This window comes from Diceros bicornis, chromosome 6 (assembly GCF_020826845.1).
Source record: "Diceros bicornis minor isolate mBicDic1 chromosome 6, mDicBic1.mat.cur, whole genome shotgun sequence".
Taxonomy (NCBI): Eukaryota; Metazoa; Chordata; class Mammalia; order Perissodactyla; family Rhinocerotidae; genus Diceros; species Diceros bicornis.
In genome coordinates, this window is record NC_080745.1 from 82,002,369 (window position 1) to 82,019,679 (window position 17,311).

The window sequence follows — 17,311 nt, forward strand, 5'->3', positions numbered from 1 at the left end:
TTCTCCTGCCACGCCAGGCCCAATGGTGTGGGTAGGGGTTATGTGTGTTAGTGGAAGCCAGTGTGGATGTTTGGGGTGTTCAGGGGGTCCTCAACAGTCTTGGGGTGGGGACCCAGTGCCACCAATTCTTAGTTGTATGACCCTAGTCAAGTCAATATCTCCAGGTCTACTTACTCACCTGTAAAATAAGAACAATAATTCTATCCATCTCAGAGGATCAAATGAGATAAAACACGTAGAAGCCCTAACAGCGCTGGGCCCATTGGAAGGGCTCAGTTTGGGCCACTAACACCCAGCTGGCCTCCTCCCTCCCTTGCCTTGCCTTCCCCTCCAGGAAGATGAAACCAGCTCGTGGTTTTCTTCAGGCCCATGTGACTTCAAAGGCTCGTTTTTGCTCAGCGCACCTGGCTCACTTTTCTACAGCCTTCAAGAGTTCTCCTCTTCCTCCAGGAAGCCTTCCCTGACACTCATAGCTGGGCGAGGTGCTCCTCCTGTGTTCCCCTTATGACCCAGGAATGCATGTATTGAACCATAGTATTTAGCACACCTGTATTATTCTGTTGGCTCTACCCTCAAGTATGTCACAAATCCAGCCCAGCTGACCTCTCTGCTTCCTCCCCGGACCCTTACAGTCTAGTCTTAACAAAGGAGTCAGAGTGATCTCTTCCAACAAGTTGATGTAACTCTTCTCAAAACCTTTCTGACATTTCCTAACTCAGAATAGAATCCCAAGTCCTCAGCTTGCCCATGAGGCACTCTGGGCTCCCCACTACCTTTCTCTTCTTCCCCGCTAGTCATATGGCCCTTCAATTCTTCATCCACCCCAAACCCACTATTGCCTCAGGGCCTCTGCACTTGCCATGCCCTTTGCTTAGAAACTTATCCCCCTAACTCCCTCACTTTTTACATGTTTTATCTCATTTGATCCTCATCAAAACCCCGAGATTTAACATCAAAACCCCGATATTGCCCCCATTTAACAGATGAGAAAATAGACCTGGAGAGACTGACTCTTCCTTAAGGCTTTCCCCGACAACTCGATCTAGAACCTCTGCAACTCCCTGCTCTAGCCCCTTGCTCCACTTTATTGGAATGCTTCCAAACATTCTATATATATTTATTATATTTATTGTGTTTCCCCCTCTAGAATGTAAGTGCATGCAGGAAGGGGGTTGTCTTTTTTTGTTCACTCATGTTCCTCCAAAACAGCACCTGGCACATGGTAGGCACTCAAGGATTTAGTGAAATAATGAACAAATGCTTCCAAATCTCTCTTGTCCCCTAAACTGAGTTCCTCGGGTGTGGAGCCAGCATCTTATTCATCTTTTGGGCTCCAAGTTACATGCTCAGTAAATGTTTGTTGATATAATCAGAAGGAAAACTAGAGCCCCACAACATAACCTGAACCAACAATGAATGGTGTTAAAATGCAAATATTTTAAAATATGTTTATTTATTATATACTTTGAGCACTTCAGAAAGGAAAATAACTACAATGATTTCAAAACGTAATACCTGGATTTAATAAATATCCTTCATAATTACACCCAATCAATATCTAGAAATGTATGTAGACATTAAGTCAGCTAACAAAATAAGTAAAATAACTATATAAACTATAAATCTCAGGGATCGGGAACATGCATGATCAGTTAAGTCACTTTGCCACCGTGTTTTTTTAAAAACATGATTCACATTTGTTTCAATCACATATACATCCATTGCAAGAGTTAAATTAGACCGCTGATGCTAACAACTTAAAACTATGATCTTTGTTACCTTAAAAGAAAATTGTTTAAATCAAAGAAATTCAAGAAGAAAATTTCAGGACCCTTGATCAGAAGTTTTCAGTGTTTGTCATACTACTCTGTTGTACACAAAGGTTCAAGTAAGACTAAGAAAGAAGAGTGTTTCCTTTTCCCAGTGAAGACATGATCTAAGAGACAGGTGAAATAAGCATTCTACATAAACTCGCTAGCCATCAATACGTTACCAGTAAAGGGCTCCTTATGTTAGTAACTAACCATGTTTAAAAAGCCTTAGCCAATGTTACAAAAACAAAACATTTAGAGTATTATTTATGAATACAAGCATAATTGATTTTTTGCCTTCCATAAATAATAATCTTTGAAATGCTAAAAGTGAGTTCCAACTGTGGTTCTTTTCTGCTGTGAGAAGCTTCAGGTGCACATGGGATGACACACTAATTTACTTTCTCAAAGTATTCTTTGGAAGCGGTCGGATGTGGCTTGATCTGAAAATACAACAACATTTCATTGGGTAACAGACTTTATGACAACAGTCTCAAAAGAGAGTTGAAAGCTCTCGATTTTAACCTAAAGTTCTTTAACTTTTTAAAGATTGGGCTGTTTCTTTAAAAATACATGGATGAAAGTTACATTAACAGCCTGCCTGGTGCCTGGTCCCAACCCCACCCCCCACCCTTCAGCAGCTCCATCCACTGGCACACCATCTGCACCCTTGCTCCAAGGGTGGGCTCCTCCTTTTGTGGATATTCCAAGCCAACAGCCCTTGAGGCAGTGAGGACCTGGGACCCTCTGTGGGGGTCCCATTGTTTTTGGAAAAGAAACCTACTGTAGGAGAATCTGGTGTCCAGTTTGCCGGGCAGACTTCTCCATGGGCTTCCACAAACTGGAATGCTTTCACCAAGCGGAGGGTCTCTTCCACGCTTCGGCCCACTGGGAGATCATTGACGCTCAAATGCTTGATGACTCCATTGGGGTCAATTATGAAGAGCCCTCTGCATCAGAATTTATCCTCATTAGTACCTCAACAGTACCAGAGCTAGACAGATGCTTAACTTCTCCCTCTTCTGTCTTTAATTCTCCTTAATAAAGCATTTATTAAGCACTATCATATGGTTAAAAATGGTGTTTTCCTCGTTGCACAAAAAGTTTATCATCTCTTACTGATGACAGATGCTTTAACAACGGCAGGACTGGACCAGGCCACCATGGAAAACAGGCAGTATGGTCACATTTACAAATGTGACCTGAATGTCACACAGTATCTGAAAGTCATTGAACTAGAGAGAGCAAAGGCTTCTTTACTTATTAGCATTCTTTAGGCTGCTGTATCAAATCTTGGCAAGAAACCGTAAACAATAGGAAAGGACAGAGATGTATCTTAACTATGTTCAGGAAATATGAAATAAGTGAATTCTTGGGTAAATGGGAAAAATCCCATGGGAAAATCTTTGTAGAAGAATGTACTAACCTCAGGTCTATGCAGAGCAGAAAGCTAAAGGACAAACCAAGCCCGTCACTCTTTATCACTTGGCAGCACTGTCCTGAGATGACTGGCCCTGTGGCCTGTGTTCATCTTCTGTATGAGTGTTGGTGTTACTATGACATATGCAGATATGTTCAACCCACAGGTTTTAACAGTCTGTCTTAAAAGGGTGTGGCTTTCCAAGTGTTAATCACTCAGGGAAAAGGTGAGTTAGAGAAAACTCACAACGTAAAAAGGTGGTTCTCCCTCCTTGGGCCAGGCCCTTGGGGATCTAGACTTTGAGGCTTAACAGGTCCTGGTGCATGCTCCTGGAAAGTGGAGCCCAGCTGAGCCCATGGTGCAGATGCAGAGCTAGGATGCAGCAGGGCCCACGGACTCCAGAAAGCAAACCTCATCTTACAAGCCAGGCTCGGCTCCTCTCCCTTGTCAATCCCAATAGTGAAACCAGGAGGGAGGTAACCGCGAAATTAGCAAGACCCTACAGGGAAGGGGACCCTGGGGGGAAAAGCCGGCACTCCTTTTCTCCTTCTCTTGCCAGCTCTGTCAAAGCTAGACTTTAGTTTATTAAAGGAAGACAGTAATCTCCTTGAAGTCAAAAAGGCCCAAGCTCCAAGGTGGCTCCCAGAGCTAAAATTCCAGGGTGACCCAAGAAGAAAGCAGGCCAGAGGTCAGCTACAGGAGGGCAGCTGAGTGGCTTCAAGCCAGAACCCAGCAAAACTGTTAGGCACATCAAAGTGGGGTCCTTGCCAGCTTCCTGGAGGGCAAGTTCCGCCCAGGCCCTCCTTCACTCAGCAGCCAAGGTGCCAGTTCTGAGGCCTACACTCTCATCCCTCCCCGGAAGGTTGCGTTTGAATATGGCACTGTTAAAGATGGAAAGCTTTCACACTCAAAGGAATAAAGGTTTAACCACAGAATGAATGAGGGCAGAAAATACATTCCAGGACACAACAGCTACCGGGACCCGCGCTAAAAACTTCAGCTGCCTCACCTTATTCAATCCTCACAACCAACCTGGGAGGTACATTCTCATTTTAGTTATGGGAAAACTCGGACTCAAAGAGGTTAAATAACTTGCCCAAAGTCATACAGCTACTAAGTAGCTGAGTTAAAAAAAATAACAATAAAATAAAATCAAACTCCAATCTGATTCCAGGGCTTGTATGAGATCTTCACCATTCCAGGATACTGACTCCTACCTTGCTAGTCCCCCGCTTCTCCAAACACTCTGGCAGCTTCAGTGCCAGGAGTACGCCCCTCATACTCAGAGCCACAGAAGTGGCTCCCAGACAGTCAGGGAGAGCGGAGCAGTGTGACAATCAAGAAATGTTATCCTTCTTCGGAAACAGACCCAGGGTGGTTCAGGGGGAAAATATGTCTCAGCCATTTCTGAAAGACTGCCAACCCTTGTAGGAGGCATCCATTAATGCTTATTAAATGACTAAAATTAAGGATTTGGGGTTTTAAAAATGGTTTACCAAGGTCTCCATAAAACCCCTACGAAGTAGGATGATGCTAAACATGAACAATTTTAGGTTCATAAGAAACAAGATCTTACCTTAGTGCAAGACCGGGACCTTCTAAAAGCACACCGTAGTCTCGGGAAATTTGTTTAGTTAAATCTGACAAGAGTGGGATGTTCATGTGGCCCAAACCGCCATTCTAATAAAAACGCAAACATGATTGGCTGTTATACTGTGCGCTCTTGCAACATTCTCAGCTGGGATAGACAACGTTTGAGACCAACAATAACAGCAATAGGTGGCTGTAACTGAGCACCAACCACGCGCCAAGCACTGCTCTATGCTATTCCTATTAACTCACTTCCTCCTCTCAACCATCCTGAGGAGACAGCATTATCATCACCATTTTACAGATGAGGAAACTGAGGCACACGAAGGTTAAGTAACTTGCTCCAGGTCACAGGTAGAAAGCGGCAGAGGCAGGATTTAAACCCAGCTAATACTAGAGACCTTTCTTTTTCTAATTCTTAAAGTATTCTTTTAGTTGAAGATTAATTTTTGAAATACAAAAATGGAAGAGTAATAAAAAAATACTCTGAATAATTTGATATTGATAGTCCAGCAGCATAGCTGAAAATTTTGATTCTCCTAAGCAAGTCTAGGCAAGAATCCTGATCACACAGAACAATGAAATCAGAGAACCTAACCACCATCCCACATGCCATGCAAGGTACATGAGATCTGCAGTGTACAGGTGAGCGGGGAGGCAATGACCCCAGCTGTTCCCCCTGCCCTGAGCCCGTTCTGTGTTAGTCTGTACCTTGGAAAATACAAGCAGAGTGGGAAGTAAACACATGCAATGTCAAGAGAGATATGGACAGAGTTTAACAGAATTTGCCAGTAGCTTAGGACTTACAAATAGCCCATGTCAGACCAGCGATGCATTAACAACTTCTAGCTTGCTCTTTTACAGGATCATTTCCGTTTTTAAGATTGTAAGTGCAAAGCCAAGATGAATGATGCTCATACCTTCCTCGGGGTATTTATCCAAGCGAGATGGCTGAAGTGAGAGTCCACTGAGACAGCGACAACTTCACAGTTCACGTCGTGAAACTCATTGGCTTTGTCACTAAAAGCAACAATCTCTGTCGGACACACAAAGGTGCTAGGAACAAAGGGCAGAAATTCTCATCAGAGAATGCAAAGACAAGGATTTAAAATTTGAACAGTCAGTAGTCTAAAAACTAGTTCAATTTTCTTGAAGGTAAAAAAGGCAAAATGGTTAACCATCCTCACTGGACTCCTGGTGACAATGATACTCCAGTGAAAAAAAAACATTTATCACCTTTCTATTTAAGAATTGTATCAAAAAATGAGAGTGAGCAGGGGGAGGTATATTCTAAGAATTAAAAAAATTATGTAAATAAAGTAGCTTTATGAGAAAATTCATTTTATTATCCTTACTTCTCTCATTTTCCCCTAGACCAGTGAAAATTTCCCCGTAGACTGGCTTACAGGAGCCACTGCTCCACAGCACATAAAACAGAGCCACGTTAAAACCCTACCCCATGAAAAGGAATGCCATTCCACCCCTAAACTTATCACTTGTACATTAGCTACAGATGCAGGCTGTATTGACAAGGCCATCAGTGATAAAGGGTGACCAAGAACCCTGCCCTTGCCAAGAGAAACTAGAGGCAGGCAGTTAGGGGGAAGCAGGGATCTTTGCTCACTCTCAAAATGACATTAAAGTGTTGTAGAAATTACACTTACAAATCCAAAGGATAGAAGAAGAGCACCAAATATTTCCCCTTAAAGTCATCAAGGCTTAGTTCTTTGAACTCTCCCTTGACAACGGCTGTCCCCGTAAAATAGGGTGCATGCTGGGTGACGGCAGGGGCGTGGTATGAGGAACCTGAAGAAAAGAAACCACAGGCATATATAGTTTATTTGCTAATCAAGCACCTATTTAATTTTATTTAAAATTCTCACAATAATTAATCAGTATAAATTAATTAAAAGGTTCAGTTCAACTGTACATCTTAGGTAACTTCTGTCTTTCCATAGTTCTAGATTGTACAGAAATTCAATTCAAAGTGCTTTGGAGACCAAAAAGAAGACAGAAGAGTGTAGGGATGGAATTAAGGAAGACATGAGATCAGAGGTGGGTTCTTTTTTTTTTTTTTTAATAATTTTATTCATTTATTTTTCCCCAAAGCCCCAGTAGCTAGTTGTATGTCATAGCTGCAGATCCTTCTAGTTGCTGTATGTGGGACGCGGCCTCAGCGTGGCCAGAGAAGCGGTGTGTCGGTGCGCGCCCAGGATCCGAACCCGGGCTGCCAGTAGCGGAGCGCGCGCACTTAACCGCCAAGCCACGGGGCCGGCCCTAGAGGTGGGTTCTAAACGTGGTTCTGATTTCTCCAAGCCCAGGTAGGACAGGGCAAATGGCACAGAGGAAAGAACGGGGCAGGTGTGGGCAACAGCCTGTGGCACAATTTGATGAGAACAGAGAGAAGCGGTGTGTGTGGAAGGAAGAAGAGTAAGAGGCAAAGCAAGAATGGCTGAAGCCGTGCTGTGAGGGCCCTTAAACATCAGGCTGACCGGCTTGTTCTCAAAAGAAGAGATAAAAATCACTGGAGGTTTTCATGGAGGAGACGGAAGATGAGTCAGCTGTTCTTAGGAAGATTAGTCGGGCAAGGGGGGGTGAGGGGAGCAGGAGGAGGGGAGACTGATGTTAGGAGGTGATTTCAGTTATCTAAGTGAGAGGTATGGAGGGGAGGGGTGTGGCAAGAGAAAACAGGAAGAAAGAAAAGGACGCAAGAGATGTGTCAGAACTGGAAAGGACTTGCCTCTACCTGGGAACATGGGACAAAGGAGATTAAGTGTCAAAATGCCTGGGCTTCAGAAACTTCAGGAGGAGCTGTTGGGAGCAGGAGTTTGGGACTGGTGACAAGGAAAGTTTTAAACCTGTGGCATCAAATCACTAGTAGAAAATCTTTTAAAGCCCCAGGGTAGTAAAATGTGAAACTTTTTAGAACATTTCACCCACAAACAAAGGCTTTGCTAAAGTATATCCCCAAAACCATTACATGTTAAATGCATGCTTTTTAAAAGGTGGGACAGATCTAAAGGAGGCATTTTCAAATACCATTTATCTGAGGCTGATCTTAGTAAAGTCCACATTCTAGAGAATGGAGTGTAAACTTCAAGAAATAGCTATGCTTCACTCAGATCACAGAGGAGTCCATCAGATTGGTCTAATGTGGCCAACTGGAGCCAGCACAGAGGTCTGAATCCAAAAGCCTTTGGAGGAGCTACACTGTCAGCTCCCAGTTATCTCACACCCCTTCACACATAGCAGCCCAGAAGGCATCTGAGACACACCCCCACACACACAGCAGGCCAGAAGGCATCTGAGACACACCCCCACACACACCCCCTACTCCCTCCATGTTCCTCAACAGAGGATCAAAACCTCTGGCAACCAACAAGGAAATGTGACACAAGGCAGTTTGTGATTCTCAACCCTGAATGCACATTAGAATCACTTGGCGACTTTTAAAAAATACTGACGTCCTGGTCTCACCCCAGAGATTGTCTTAATTTGTCTGGGGTGGGACTGGGGCAGTGCTCTGTTTTTAAAAGCTCCCCAGCTGAGTCTAATGTACAGCCAGGGTTCGAGCTCCCATCCAGAGACGATTATTCATGTTTCCATTACCTGGGACAAACCAAGGCATAACAACACTTACTGGTGCTAAAGGCGAGTTTTGCCTGACTGGAACCAGACCACAATCCACTTGTCAAGCATGTTCTTGGAGAAGCAGCAGGCCTAAGGGCTGCAGAGGCAGAAATGCCCCAAGGAATGGCGCTCACATGTCGGGCAACCTGGAAAGAGCGACACTTTATATTAGGAAGTAGTCCCAGCCAAAAGGCTGGCCCTGCTGAAAGGGCATCAGGCCAGGGGTGGCCTCAGCTGTCCTTGTTCCTGTGAACCAAATACCAAACCCAAAACCCTCAGAGCATGGATTGAATCTCCGTGTTCTTAACATTCCCTTCTGCTTCCTCCTCCTTCAAGACTGCAGGGGAGGTGGGTGATGGGGAGATGGATGTTAGTCAAAGGTACAAAGTTGCAATTATGTAGGATGAATACTCTACAAATCTAATGTACAGGCATATCGACTATACTTAATACTGTATTGAACACTGGGAACATGCTCAGAGAGTAGATTTCCCGTGCACCCATTACACACATAAAAATGCTAACTACATGAAAAGATATGTTAATTAGCATGACTACCGAAATGATTTCATTATGTATATCAAATCATGTTGTACACCTTATATATATATAATTTTTATTTAAAAAATATATAAATGAAAAAAAAAGACTGCAAGCAGAGGGGAATTATAAGAACAAAGACTCCATGCTCTTAACAGCAATCCGAGGGTTCAAAAACCAAGGGCACTTGGCCAGGCCCGGGTATGCAGCCCTTTACCAGCACCATTTGCTGAGCATTTTCTACCACGTCAAGGTTTTCCTTAGACAAGACAAGGCCCTTCCAGCCCCACAGACAAGTAAACAAGTAGAGCAAAGTTCAGCTTCTGGGAAGAGTTTGGACAGGGCTCAAAGGAAATGTTTGCTCAACTTTAGGGTCGAGCATGACTCAGGAAGAAGAAAGAGCCTGCGCTCAACCCGCCACGAGAAAGAGGAGAGTGGGTAGCAAGCGGGTACCAGGCTTTGCCGGGAGAAAATCGAGGGGACAGGCCTGGGGAGGAGGGAGTGCCTTTCGCACGTTAGCACTTTGGTTACTGTAGCACTGTGGTTTCCATCCAGCATGTAGCGGATCCTCAGAGCAACGCCTTGATGGAGGCATCATTCTTTCTATCCTAAGGTGAGGACAGGAAAACTGAGGTTCGCAGAAGCGAAGTCACTTGTCCAAGGTCATAGAGTTGGTTACAGAACCCGGGCCAGAGCCAAGGTCGCCTGTCTCGAGGGCCAGAACCAGGTGCTTAGGTGGAGAGGGGACTGGGGAGCCGCGGCTCGCAGCGAGGAGGGATCGGGGAGGGGACCGCAGAGGGGTGGGGGAGGGCGGTGGAGGAGGAGACCTGCCGGTCGGTTACCCGCTGGCACCCTCCAAGAAGGACAAAAGGCCCTCAGGCCGCAGGGGAGCGGGATCCTGTCCGGGAAGCACGTTCCTGGAGCCACCGCAGTGTCCCCGAGCCGGCAGCCACTCACCGAAGCCCGGAGTAACCTTCCCACCGCGGCCGCCATCTTCACTGCGCGCGGGAGCCGCGAGGTCGACGGAGAAGCGGAGGAGGCGGGGCCTACGGGGAGGGCGGGGCCTCGGCGGGCGGGGCGGGGCCCGGAGGAGTCTTCCCGCCTTTTGGGGACCCCGGGCCTGTGAACGTCTACTGTTGGGTCCCTCCGCCCTGATTCTGAGGGGAACATTACCATTATGGCTTCTGAGTAGCTGAATACTTGGGAAAACGACACTTGTCTCTATTTGTAGCCCCAACCTAAAAACAACCTATCCACGCAGCGAGCTAGATATTTATTTCTATATTTGCTGCTGATTTTTTTGTTAATCTGTGTGGATTCCTGTTTCTACTATTTCTGTAAAAGGATCTCTTTCCTATTTCGGTCTCAGATAGAGTCTTCTGGCTTCTGCATGAAATGGAATTATTAATTCAATTTTAGTCTATTAATAAGCTAAGTGGGTCAGACACATCAAGGTTTTGGTGTCCAGAAAACTTTGGGATCGTGTGTGGGCTTCCATTTTGGCCTCTCTTCCCCAAATTGGGAGAATTGGAACAAATTTAAAATTTGTTTTCTGTCGATTAGTAAAGCCAACTGCTCAGTAGTGAGCATGATCCTTTGAAGCAAGCTCATCAAACACAGATAAAAATCGCACACTGGGCTTACACTAAATGTACCAATTGCAGCCTCTGAGTATTTTCTAAACACCAGTCATTCCAATACCAACTTAGTTCCTTGAGTCTGCATATAATTTACTATTTTCTTTAATTTGACTCACTTTATAAAAACTTAAGTGAATTTATTTGAAAGAAAATGTTAAATAACTAAGATAGAAAAAATTTATAATTTTCTATAAATAGAAAGTAATTTAAAATGAATACATTAAAACAAAATGTTATTCAGTATCAACTAGATACAGTTGCCTGCTGAAAGTCTGAGTCTTTTATTAAAAAGAGAGAATGAGAGGTAGTTGGAGACATCCTAGAATCACGTGAGACTTTGGTGTAATCAGGATTTAAAGAGCATTAAAAGGACAATAACTTTCTCACTTTGGGGTTTGATGTTATTTATTTTGCTCCCCACGCCTCCAGCAGTGCATTTCCTAAAATCATCACAGAGACCATTAGGTACAGCCCTGGGTACCAGTCCCATGCTTTGGAAAGGACTGCTTTAGAAGCACAAGGCCACAGGTTTCTTGACCAAGTCCCCTCAGCACCTGCCTTGTGTTTAATTGGTGCTCGTCGTGTGTTTGTTGAACAAATGTTTGAACAGGAAAAGGGATCATAGTGTTGGATCTCAAAATCATACTGTAGTCTATAATGGAAGTTTATTCAGCCATAAAAAGGAATGAAGGATTGATACATATTGTAACATCGATGAACTTCAAAAAAAAGCGTTATGCGAAGTGAAGGAAGCCAGACGCAAAAGCCACATATTATATTATGCCTTTCATATGACATATATAGACTAGGTAAATTGATAGAAACAGAAAGCAAATTGGTGGCTGGCAAGTGCTGGGGGGCAAGGAGACTGACTGCTTAATGGATATAGGGTTTTCTTTTGCGGTAACGAAAATGTTTTGGAATTAGATAGAGGTGGTGGTTGCACAACATTGTGAATGTACTAAATACTACTGGATTGTCCACTTTAAAATGGTTAATTTTATGTTATGTGAATGTTACCTCAGTTTTTAAAAAGAAGAACAAATAGGGAACAACAACAAAAACAAAAATCATGGAGCCAGCCACGTGGCGTAATAGTTGAGTTTAGTATGCTCCACTTCAGCAGCCCATATTCGCTGGTTCAGTTCCCAGGTGCATACCTACACCACTCATTAGCCATGCTGTGGTGGTGACCCACATACAAAATGGAGAAAGAATGCCACAGATGTTAGCCCAGGGCCAGTCTTCCTCAAGCAAAAAGAGGAAGATTGGCAACAGATGTTAGCTCAGGGTGAATCTGCCTCAGCCAAAAAACAAAACAGAAGAAAACAAAAAAACAAAAAGCATGCTGTAGTCTAGCCCAGTGATTATGTACACGAGAAAACTGAGACTTTTAGAGATGGAGAGACTCTCCCAAAGTCATAGAGTATAACCATAGGCCTACTAGGACCAGTTCAACTGACCACATCTTATCAACAGAGTAATTAAGAGTTGTTTTTCAGGATCTGAGAGTTCCCCCTTGTCCAGTTCAGGTGGGTTGAGACCACCAACCCATCAAGTGGGCCTGTGTAAATGCTTGATAAGTGACCTTTTGACGTCAAGGAGCTGAAAACTCCACCCTCAGGTCATGGTGATGCCGCCATTTTGTGAACACGCATCCTATGAAGAGCCATGAAGCTTGACTACGCTTGTGCAGATCATCAGTTACCTCACTTCTCCTACCTCCAATTGTCTATCTCCACACTTCAGACTGCCCTGCCCTTCATCCCATAAATTTTGCCCCAACCCCTGGATCGATGAGACAGATCTGAGAGCATATGCCTCCTGTCTCCTTGCAGATTGATCTGGCGATAAAGCTGCTTTCTTTTCGCAAAAGCTGCTGCTGTAATAATTGGCTTTTTTAATGCACATTGGGTAGGAGAACCCCACCTTCCAACAATAGCCAGTTGGAAGCAGAGGCAGGACTAGAACCCAGAACCTCCTCATACCTAATGCCAGTATTTGTGGCTGGCTTGGAGTTCAGCCTCGGCACCACTTCACCAGCCATTTTGTGAGATGACATGAGGGACGCTCTAGTCTTCTCATCTTTTCCCTCGTACTACAGGTTTTGTGTGTTTTTTTGGTTTTTTTTTGGTTTTTTTTGAGGAAGATTGGCCCTGCACTAACATCTGTTGCCAATCTTCCTCTCTTTTTTCTTTTTTCTCCCCACAGCCCAAGTACATAGTTGTGTATCATAGTTGTAGAGTTGTAGCTCTTCTATATGGGACGCCGCCTCAGCATGGCTTGATGAGCGGTGAGCAGGTCCATGCCCAGGATCCGAACCAGCGAACCCAGTGCCACTGAAGCTGAAAGTGTGAACTTAACTGCTATATCATCAGGCCAGCCCCCATACTGCAGGTTTTAGATACTTAGTTGCCATAGCTTAAGCCAGGAAAAGCCAAGGGGTAGCTATCTCTTTTCGTGTTCCTTAGGCCCGTAGCCCTTTGCTGCCTACCCCTTGTTTTCTCCTCATTTTGGAGGGCACCTCCTTCTCTCCCTCCTATTTTATGCACATGTAGTCTAGTCTCCACACATAGGCAGTTTGGTTCATAACTAAACTTCACTGTAATGTACAGCAAGTGCCAGCCAAAGCAACAGGACAGAGTGGAGTCCCTCAGGATTAGCCTTACTCAGCCTGGTTTCAGTTTTAAAGATGAGATACTTCAGTTAGTCCTGACTTGTTGGCTGGGGCCTCTTTAGGCTGAAAGGTGAGTTTACTTTCTGTTTTCCATTTAGCCCACGCCCCTCCTGCAGCCTTTCAGTTATTTCAGTTACTGAAATTTCAGGTGCATCCTCCCCGCCCCAGCCCATTTTAGCCTCTGGAGTCATGCATTCCTTTCCTATTTAGGTCCCAGGTACAGCCTACTGGGGTTGGATGAATGTGCATCAATTATCAACGTGATTTGAATCAGTTAATAAGCATATATTGAGTGGATCGTGCAAGCAGTGCTTCCAAGGAACTCCGCGTGTATTCAGAGAGTAATGACAAAATCATAAAAAAAACAAAATCCAAGATCCAACATTTTAAGGGGCATAAAAGTGTGGATAGCCTGGGTTCAAACTCCAACTCTGCCGCTTCGTACTTAACTCTCTCAGGCAAGTTGCTTAACTGTCTGCCTGTTTTCCCATCTGTAAAATGGGAATGATATTAATACTTCCTCCAAGGGTTGTTGTGAGGAATAAGTGAGTTAATATTTCAAAGGCACTTAGCACAGTCTGCAGGCACATAGTAAGTACTATAAAGGTTTGTTATGTTAAATAAAAGAGAAGTCCAGGTAACATGCTATGAGAGTTTAGAGAAAGGGAGACAAGAAGGGTCTCATAGAGAAAAAAAGTGCTATCAGAATTTATGGATTCTGTCCTTGAGGGAGGAATGGGGGAAAATGGCAGATAGAAGTAATCCGTGACCTTTATCCCTTCGGTTTGTCACTATTGACAGCCAAAATTTATTGAGAACTTACTATGGGGCCAGTGTCTGGGTTGAAGGCAGTAGCTTATCTGATCTTCACACAACCCTGTGAGACAGGTACTGTTTTGAATTCTCCACCTCTATTTCATAGGTGGGGATACTGAGGCTGACGGAGGTTTAGTAATTTGCCCAATCTCGCACAACTAGAAAGGGAAGGAGCCAGGATTTAAACCCCAAAAGCTGACTGCAGAGCCCCCATGCTTAACAGTGTTGTCCCACCTCCTGCAGTAATTGTTGGAGCATCAGGTACTCGATGGGAGATGCTGGTAATAGGAGATGCTGCTAAAAAGGTGGTCTGTGTTGGAGCATGGGGGAGTATTAGCCATCTATCCTTCGGGGAAATGTCTTCAAATACTCTGCTCCCATCCCTCTGCTCTTTTGTCTGAGCAGTTCTAGTGGGCTCTGCACTTGCAATTGATGGTCACCATTTTGGGGACTTGCTTGGTGTGGTCCACTCCGTTCTCACTACCTCAAAGCATTAGCTGTGAGCAGTGAGATAATGCATGCAAGATGCTTAGGGGGTACTTGGCACAGAGTAGGGTTAAATAGATATTAGTTATTATTTTGCCCACAAGCAGACATGCTACATTTTCAAACAACTGGCACAGACTTTGAATACATTTTGTTTTTCTCAAAGTGATGAACTTCCTCGTCCTCCTTTCCTTCAGGAGTGAAGGATGAGAGTTTTACACGAGCACTGATCCAGACAGGCTCAAATTAGGCTTTTCTGGAAGCTAGAAGGATGCGAAGTCAAGGAAAGGAAGATGCCAGGTACCTACCTGCTCACTGCAGCTTAATCTTTCCTGCGTTAAAGCCCCTGCTCCTGGACTACGTTCTGACTCAGGAAACCTTGAATTTTTTTTCTTTTGAAGCTAACTATGAGGAATAAGAGTGACCACAATGGTAAGACACTTATCAGACCCCTGCTGTAGGGGCACTAGCCTATGTGCCCTATAGCAACCATGTGTCTTTCTGGCCCCCTTCGGGGCAGGATGCCAACCATCTGGGATTTATAACTATACAGGGCCTGGCCAACCCGGATCTTAACTTATCTTACTCAAAGAACATCATGTCTTGAAGGAACACAGAGCCCTTCCACATGTGCTACTGTTCCTGGGAACGCTGGTTGTACCAAGGACAGTCCGTCTGGGCAAGCACGTAGTCTTTACTCCCCGCCTATATAAGCAACCCTTCTCTGCCCTCGGTAGCGGGTGCAAAACTCCATCCATCCAGCCGCTCCTGGACACTCCCTGTACGTAAGTCCCAATAAACCTATATGTCTGGTACGCTGTCTCCAGGTCTTTTCTTCTGTCTCTCTGCAACCTATCACACACTGCTTGTGCAATGGGGTGTGTGGCCAGACATCCGTGTACCTGAAATAGGTTTTAGTTATGATTAGAAAGAAATCATGACCATTTCTAAGATGGATGCAGATTTCAGTTTCTTACTTCTTGGGTATCCAATAGCTTGGTACAATTTTGAAAAAATTCTCTTTGTCATATGGAAAGACAACTTCTACTGTATTAACTTGTGTCTACATTTTTATGTTTCCTTTTTACTATATGGTTTAATTTTCATCTTAAGAATGTACTGCCTGATAGGTGTCTTTTTGCCTTTTCCCTCGACATAAATCAAGCTAGGACATTTTGTAATTTTGATCTCCATAAATCTCAATCATTCCACAGTCAGTCTTCACGTCGGCATTTTAGGCATGCCCAACAAAGTGTTACTATTTCCCTCACACCAAGGAGAGGCCCAGCACTGCAGCCTAATTCCCAGGTCTTTTGGCCATTGGAGAGGAAGTCTCACTGCTTATCACTTCTTTTCCAAGCAGGAAGCTGAGGCAGTTGCCTGTGGTTAAAGAGCTTTCTTCAAGTCACGCAGGGATTCATTGGCTCAGGGACATTAGAACCAAGAACTCTCCGGTGAACCTGTTCTCCTGGTCTGCTGATCTCTGTCTAAAGTCTGAGCTCCCTTGTCCTAAAGGGACTGAAATACTCTAGAGTTTCAGGCCCAGAGGCCCAGAAGGAATTTCATACATGAGCCTTCCAATGTCCTGTTCAGAATGGCCAAGTGAGTGGCCTCCAGCTAAGCCCAGGCTGCAGCCAAAGACTTCCTCTGGAAGGACAAGAAGAGTCCTTCATTTGTTCATTCTGAGAAAAGATAACCATGATTGGATTTGATCACCAGTATCAGTACTGTTCTGCCAAGTCTTCCCTCACCACCTCGCCCATCTGTCTGGGTTAGAGAATCCTCTCAGGTGCCTAGAAAGTGTTGTGCAAATGCCTTTCTCATTCTCATCACTCTTGTCACATCACATTGGAATTTTCTTTTTTTTAATCATTATTATTTTTTTATTTTTTATCTTTATTTGTTTGTTTGTTTGGTGAGGAAGATTGGCCCTGAGCTAACATCTGTTGCCCATCTTCCTCTTTTTGGTAAGGAGGATTAGCCCTGAGCTAACATCTGTGCCCATCTTCCTCTATTTTGTATGTGGGATGCCACCACAGCATGGCTTGATGAGCAGTGTGTAGGTCCACACCCGGGATCCAAACCTGCGAACTCTGGGCCGCTGAAGCAGAGCGTGTGAACTTAACCACTACACCACCGGGCCACCCCCTGGAATTTTCTATTGCCTTGTTGATGTCTTAACCATACTGTGAACCTCTTGAGGGTAGAGCTCATGTCTTACTCATCTCTGTGGTCCCAATGGCTATGCTAGAGCCTGGCTCATAGCAACTGCTCAGAAAAAGTTTGTCAAATGAATGAATAAGCAGTGGCTGACACGGTGGCCAAAACGTTCTTTCCATACTCATTCTGGAAAAAAACATCTTTTTATTTGGCTTTCTCTAGCTGTCACAACAAGGACACAAATTGTTTCCCTAAAGGAAAAAGACAAACTGACCTTGTTCTCATTACCAAAAGAGTAGACAGTAACTGAAATTCTCCCTTTTGAGTTTGGGAGAAGAATTTTTGGATCTAGTTGAGAGAAAGGCAAATGAAAAGATATATGTTCCTTTTTATGATGATTAGGAAAATACCTCCCTGGAACCACAAGTTAACATTCTGGTGGCTGGGGCTGCAATTAAGGATGGCAAACATTACTCTGGGTTTTGCTGAGTTCTTCCTCTGTCCATGGCAAAAAGCATTCATCTTTTTTTCCTTCTTTTCC

The 17,311-nt window shown here is 44.3% G+C and overlaps 1 protein-coding gene across 1 annotated transcript; it reads right to left on the reverse strand.

Annotated features, from left to right (window-relative positions):
• Positions 1-1,434: 1,434 nt before the first annotated feature.
• PRDX3 (peroxiredoxin 3) lies at positions 1,435-10,019 on the reverse strand. Its single transcript, XM_058544107.1, has 7 exons — positions 9,949-10,019; positions 8,462-8,597; positions 6,486-6,627; positions 5,742-5,877; positions 4,808-4,911; positions 2,596-2,761; positions 1,435-2,254 (listed from the first exon to the last, which is right to left on the reverse strand). The coding sequence occupies exons 1-7, from the start codon at positions 9,982-9,984 to the stop codon at positions 2,204-2,206; spliced, it is 771 nt and encodes a 256-aa protein (XP_058400090.1). The 5' UTR covers positions 9,985-10,019; the 3' UTR covers positions 1,435-2,203.
• Between the last annotated feature and the right edge of the window lie 7,292 nt (positions 10,020-17,311).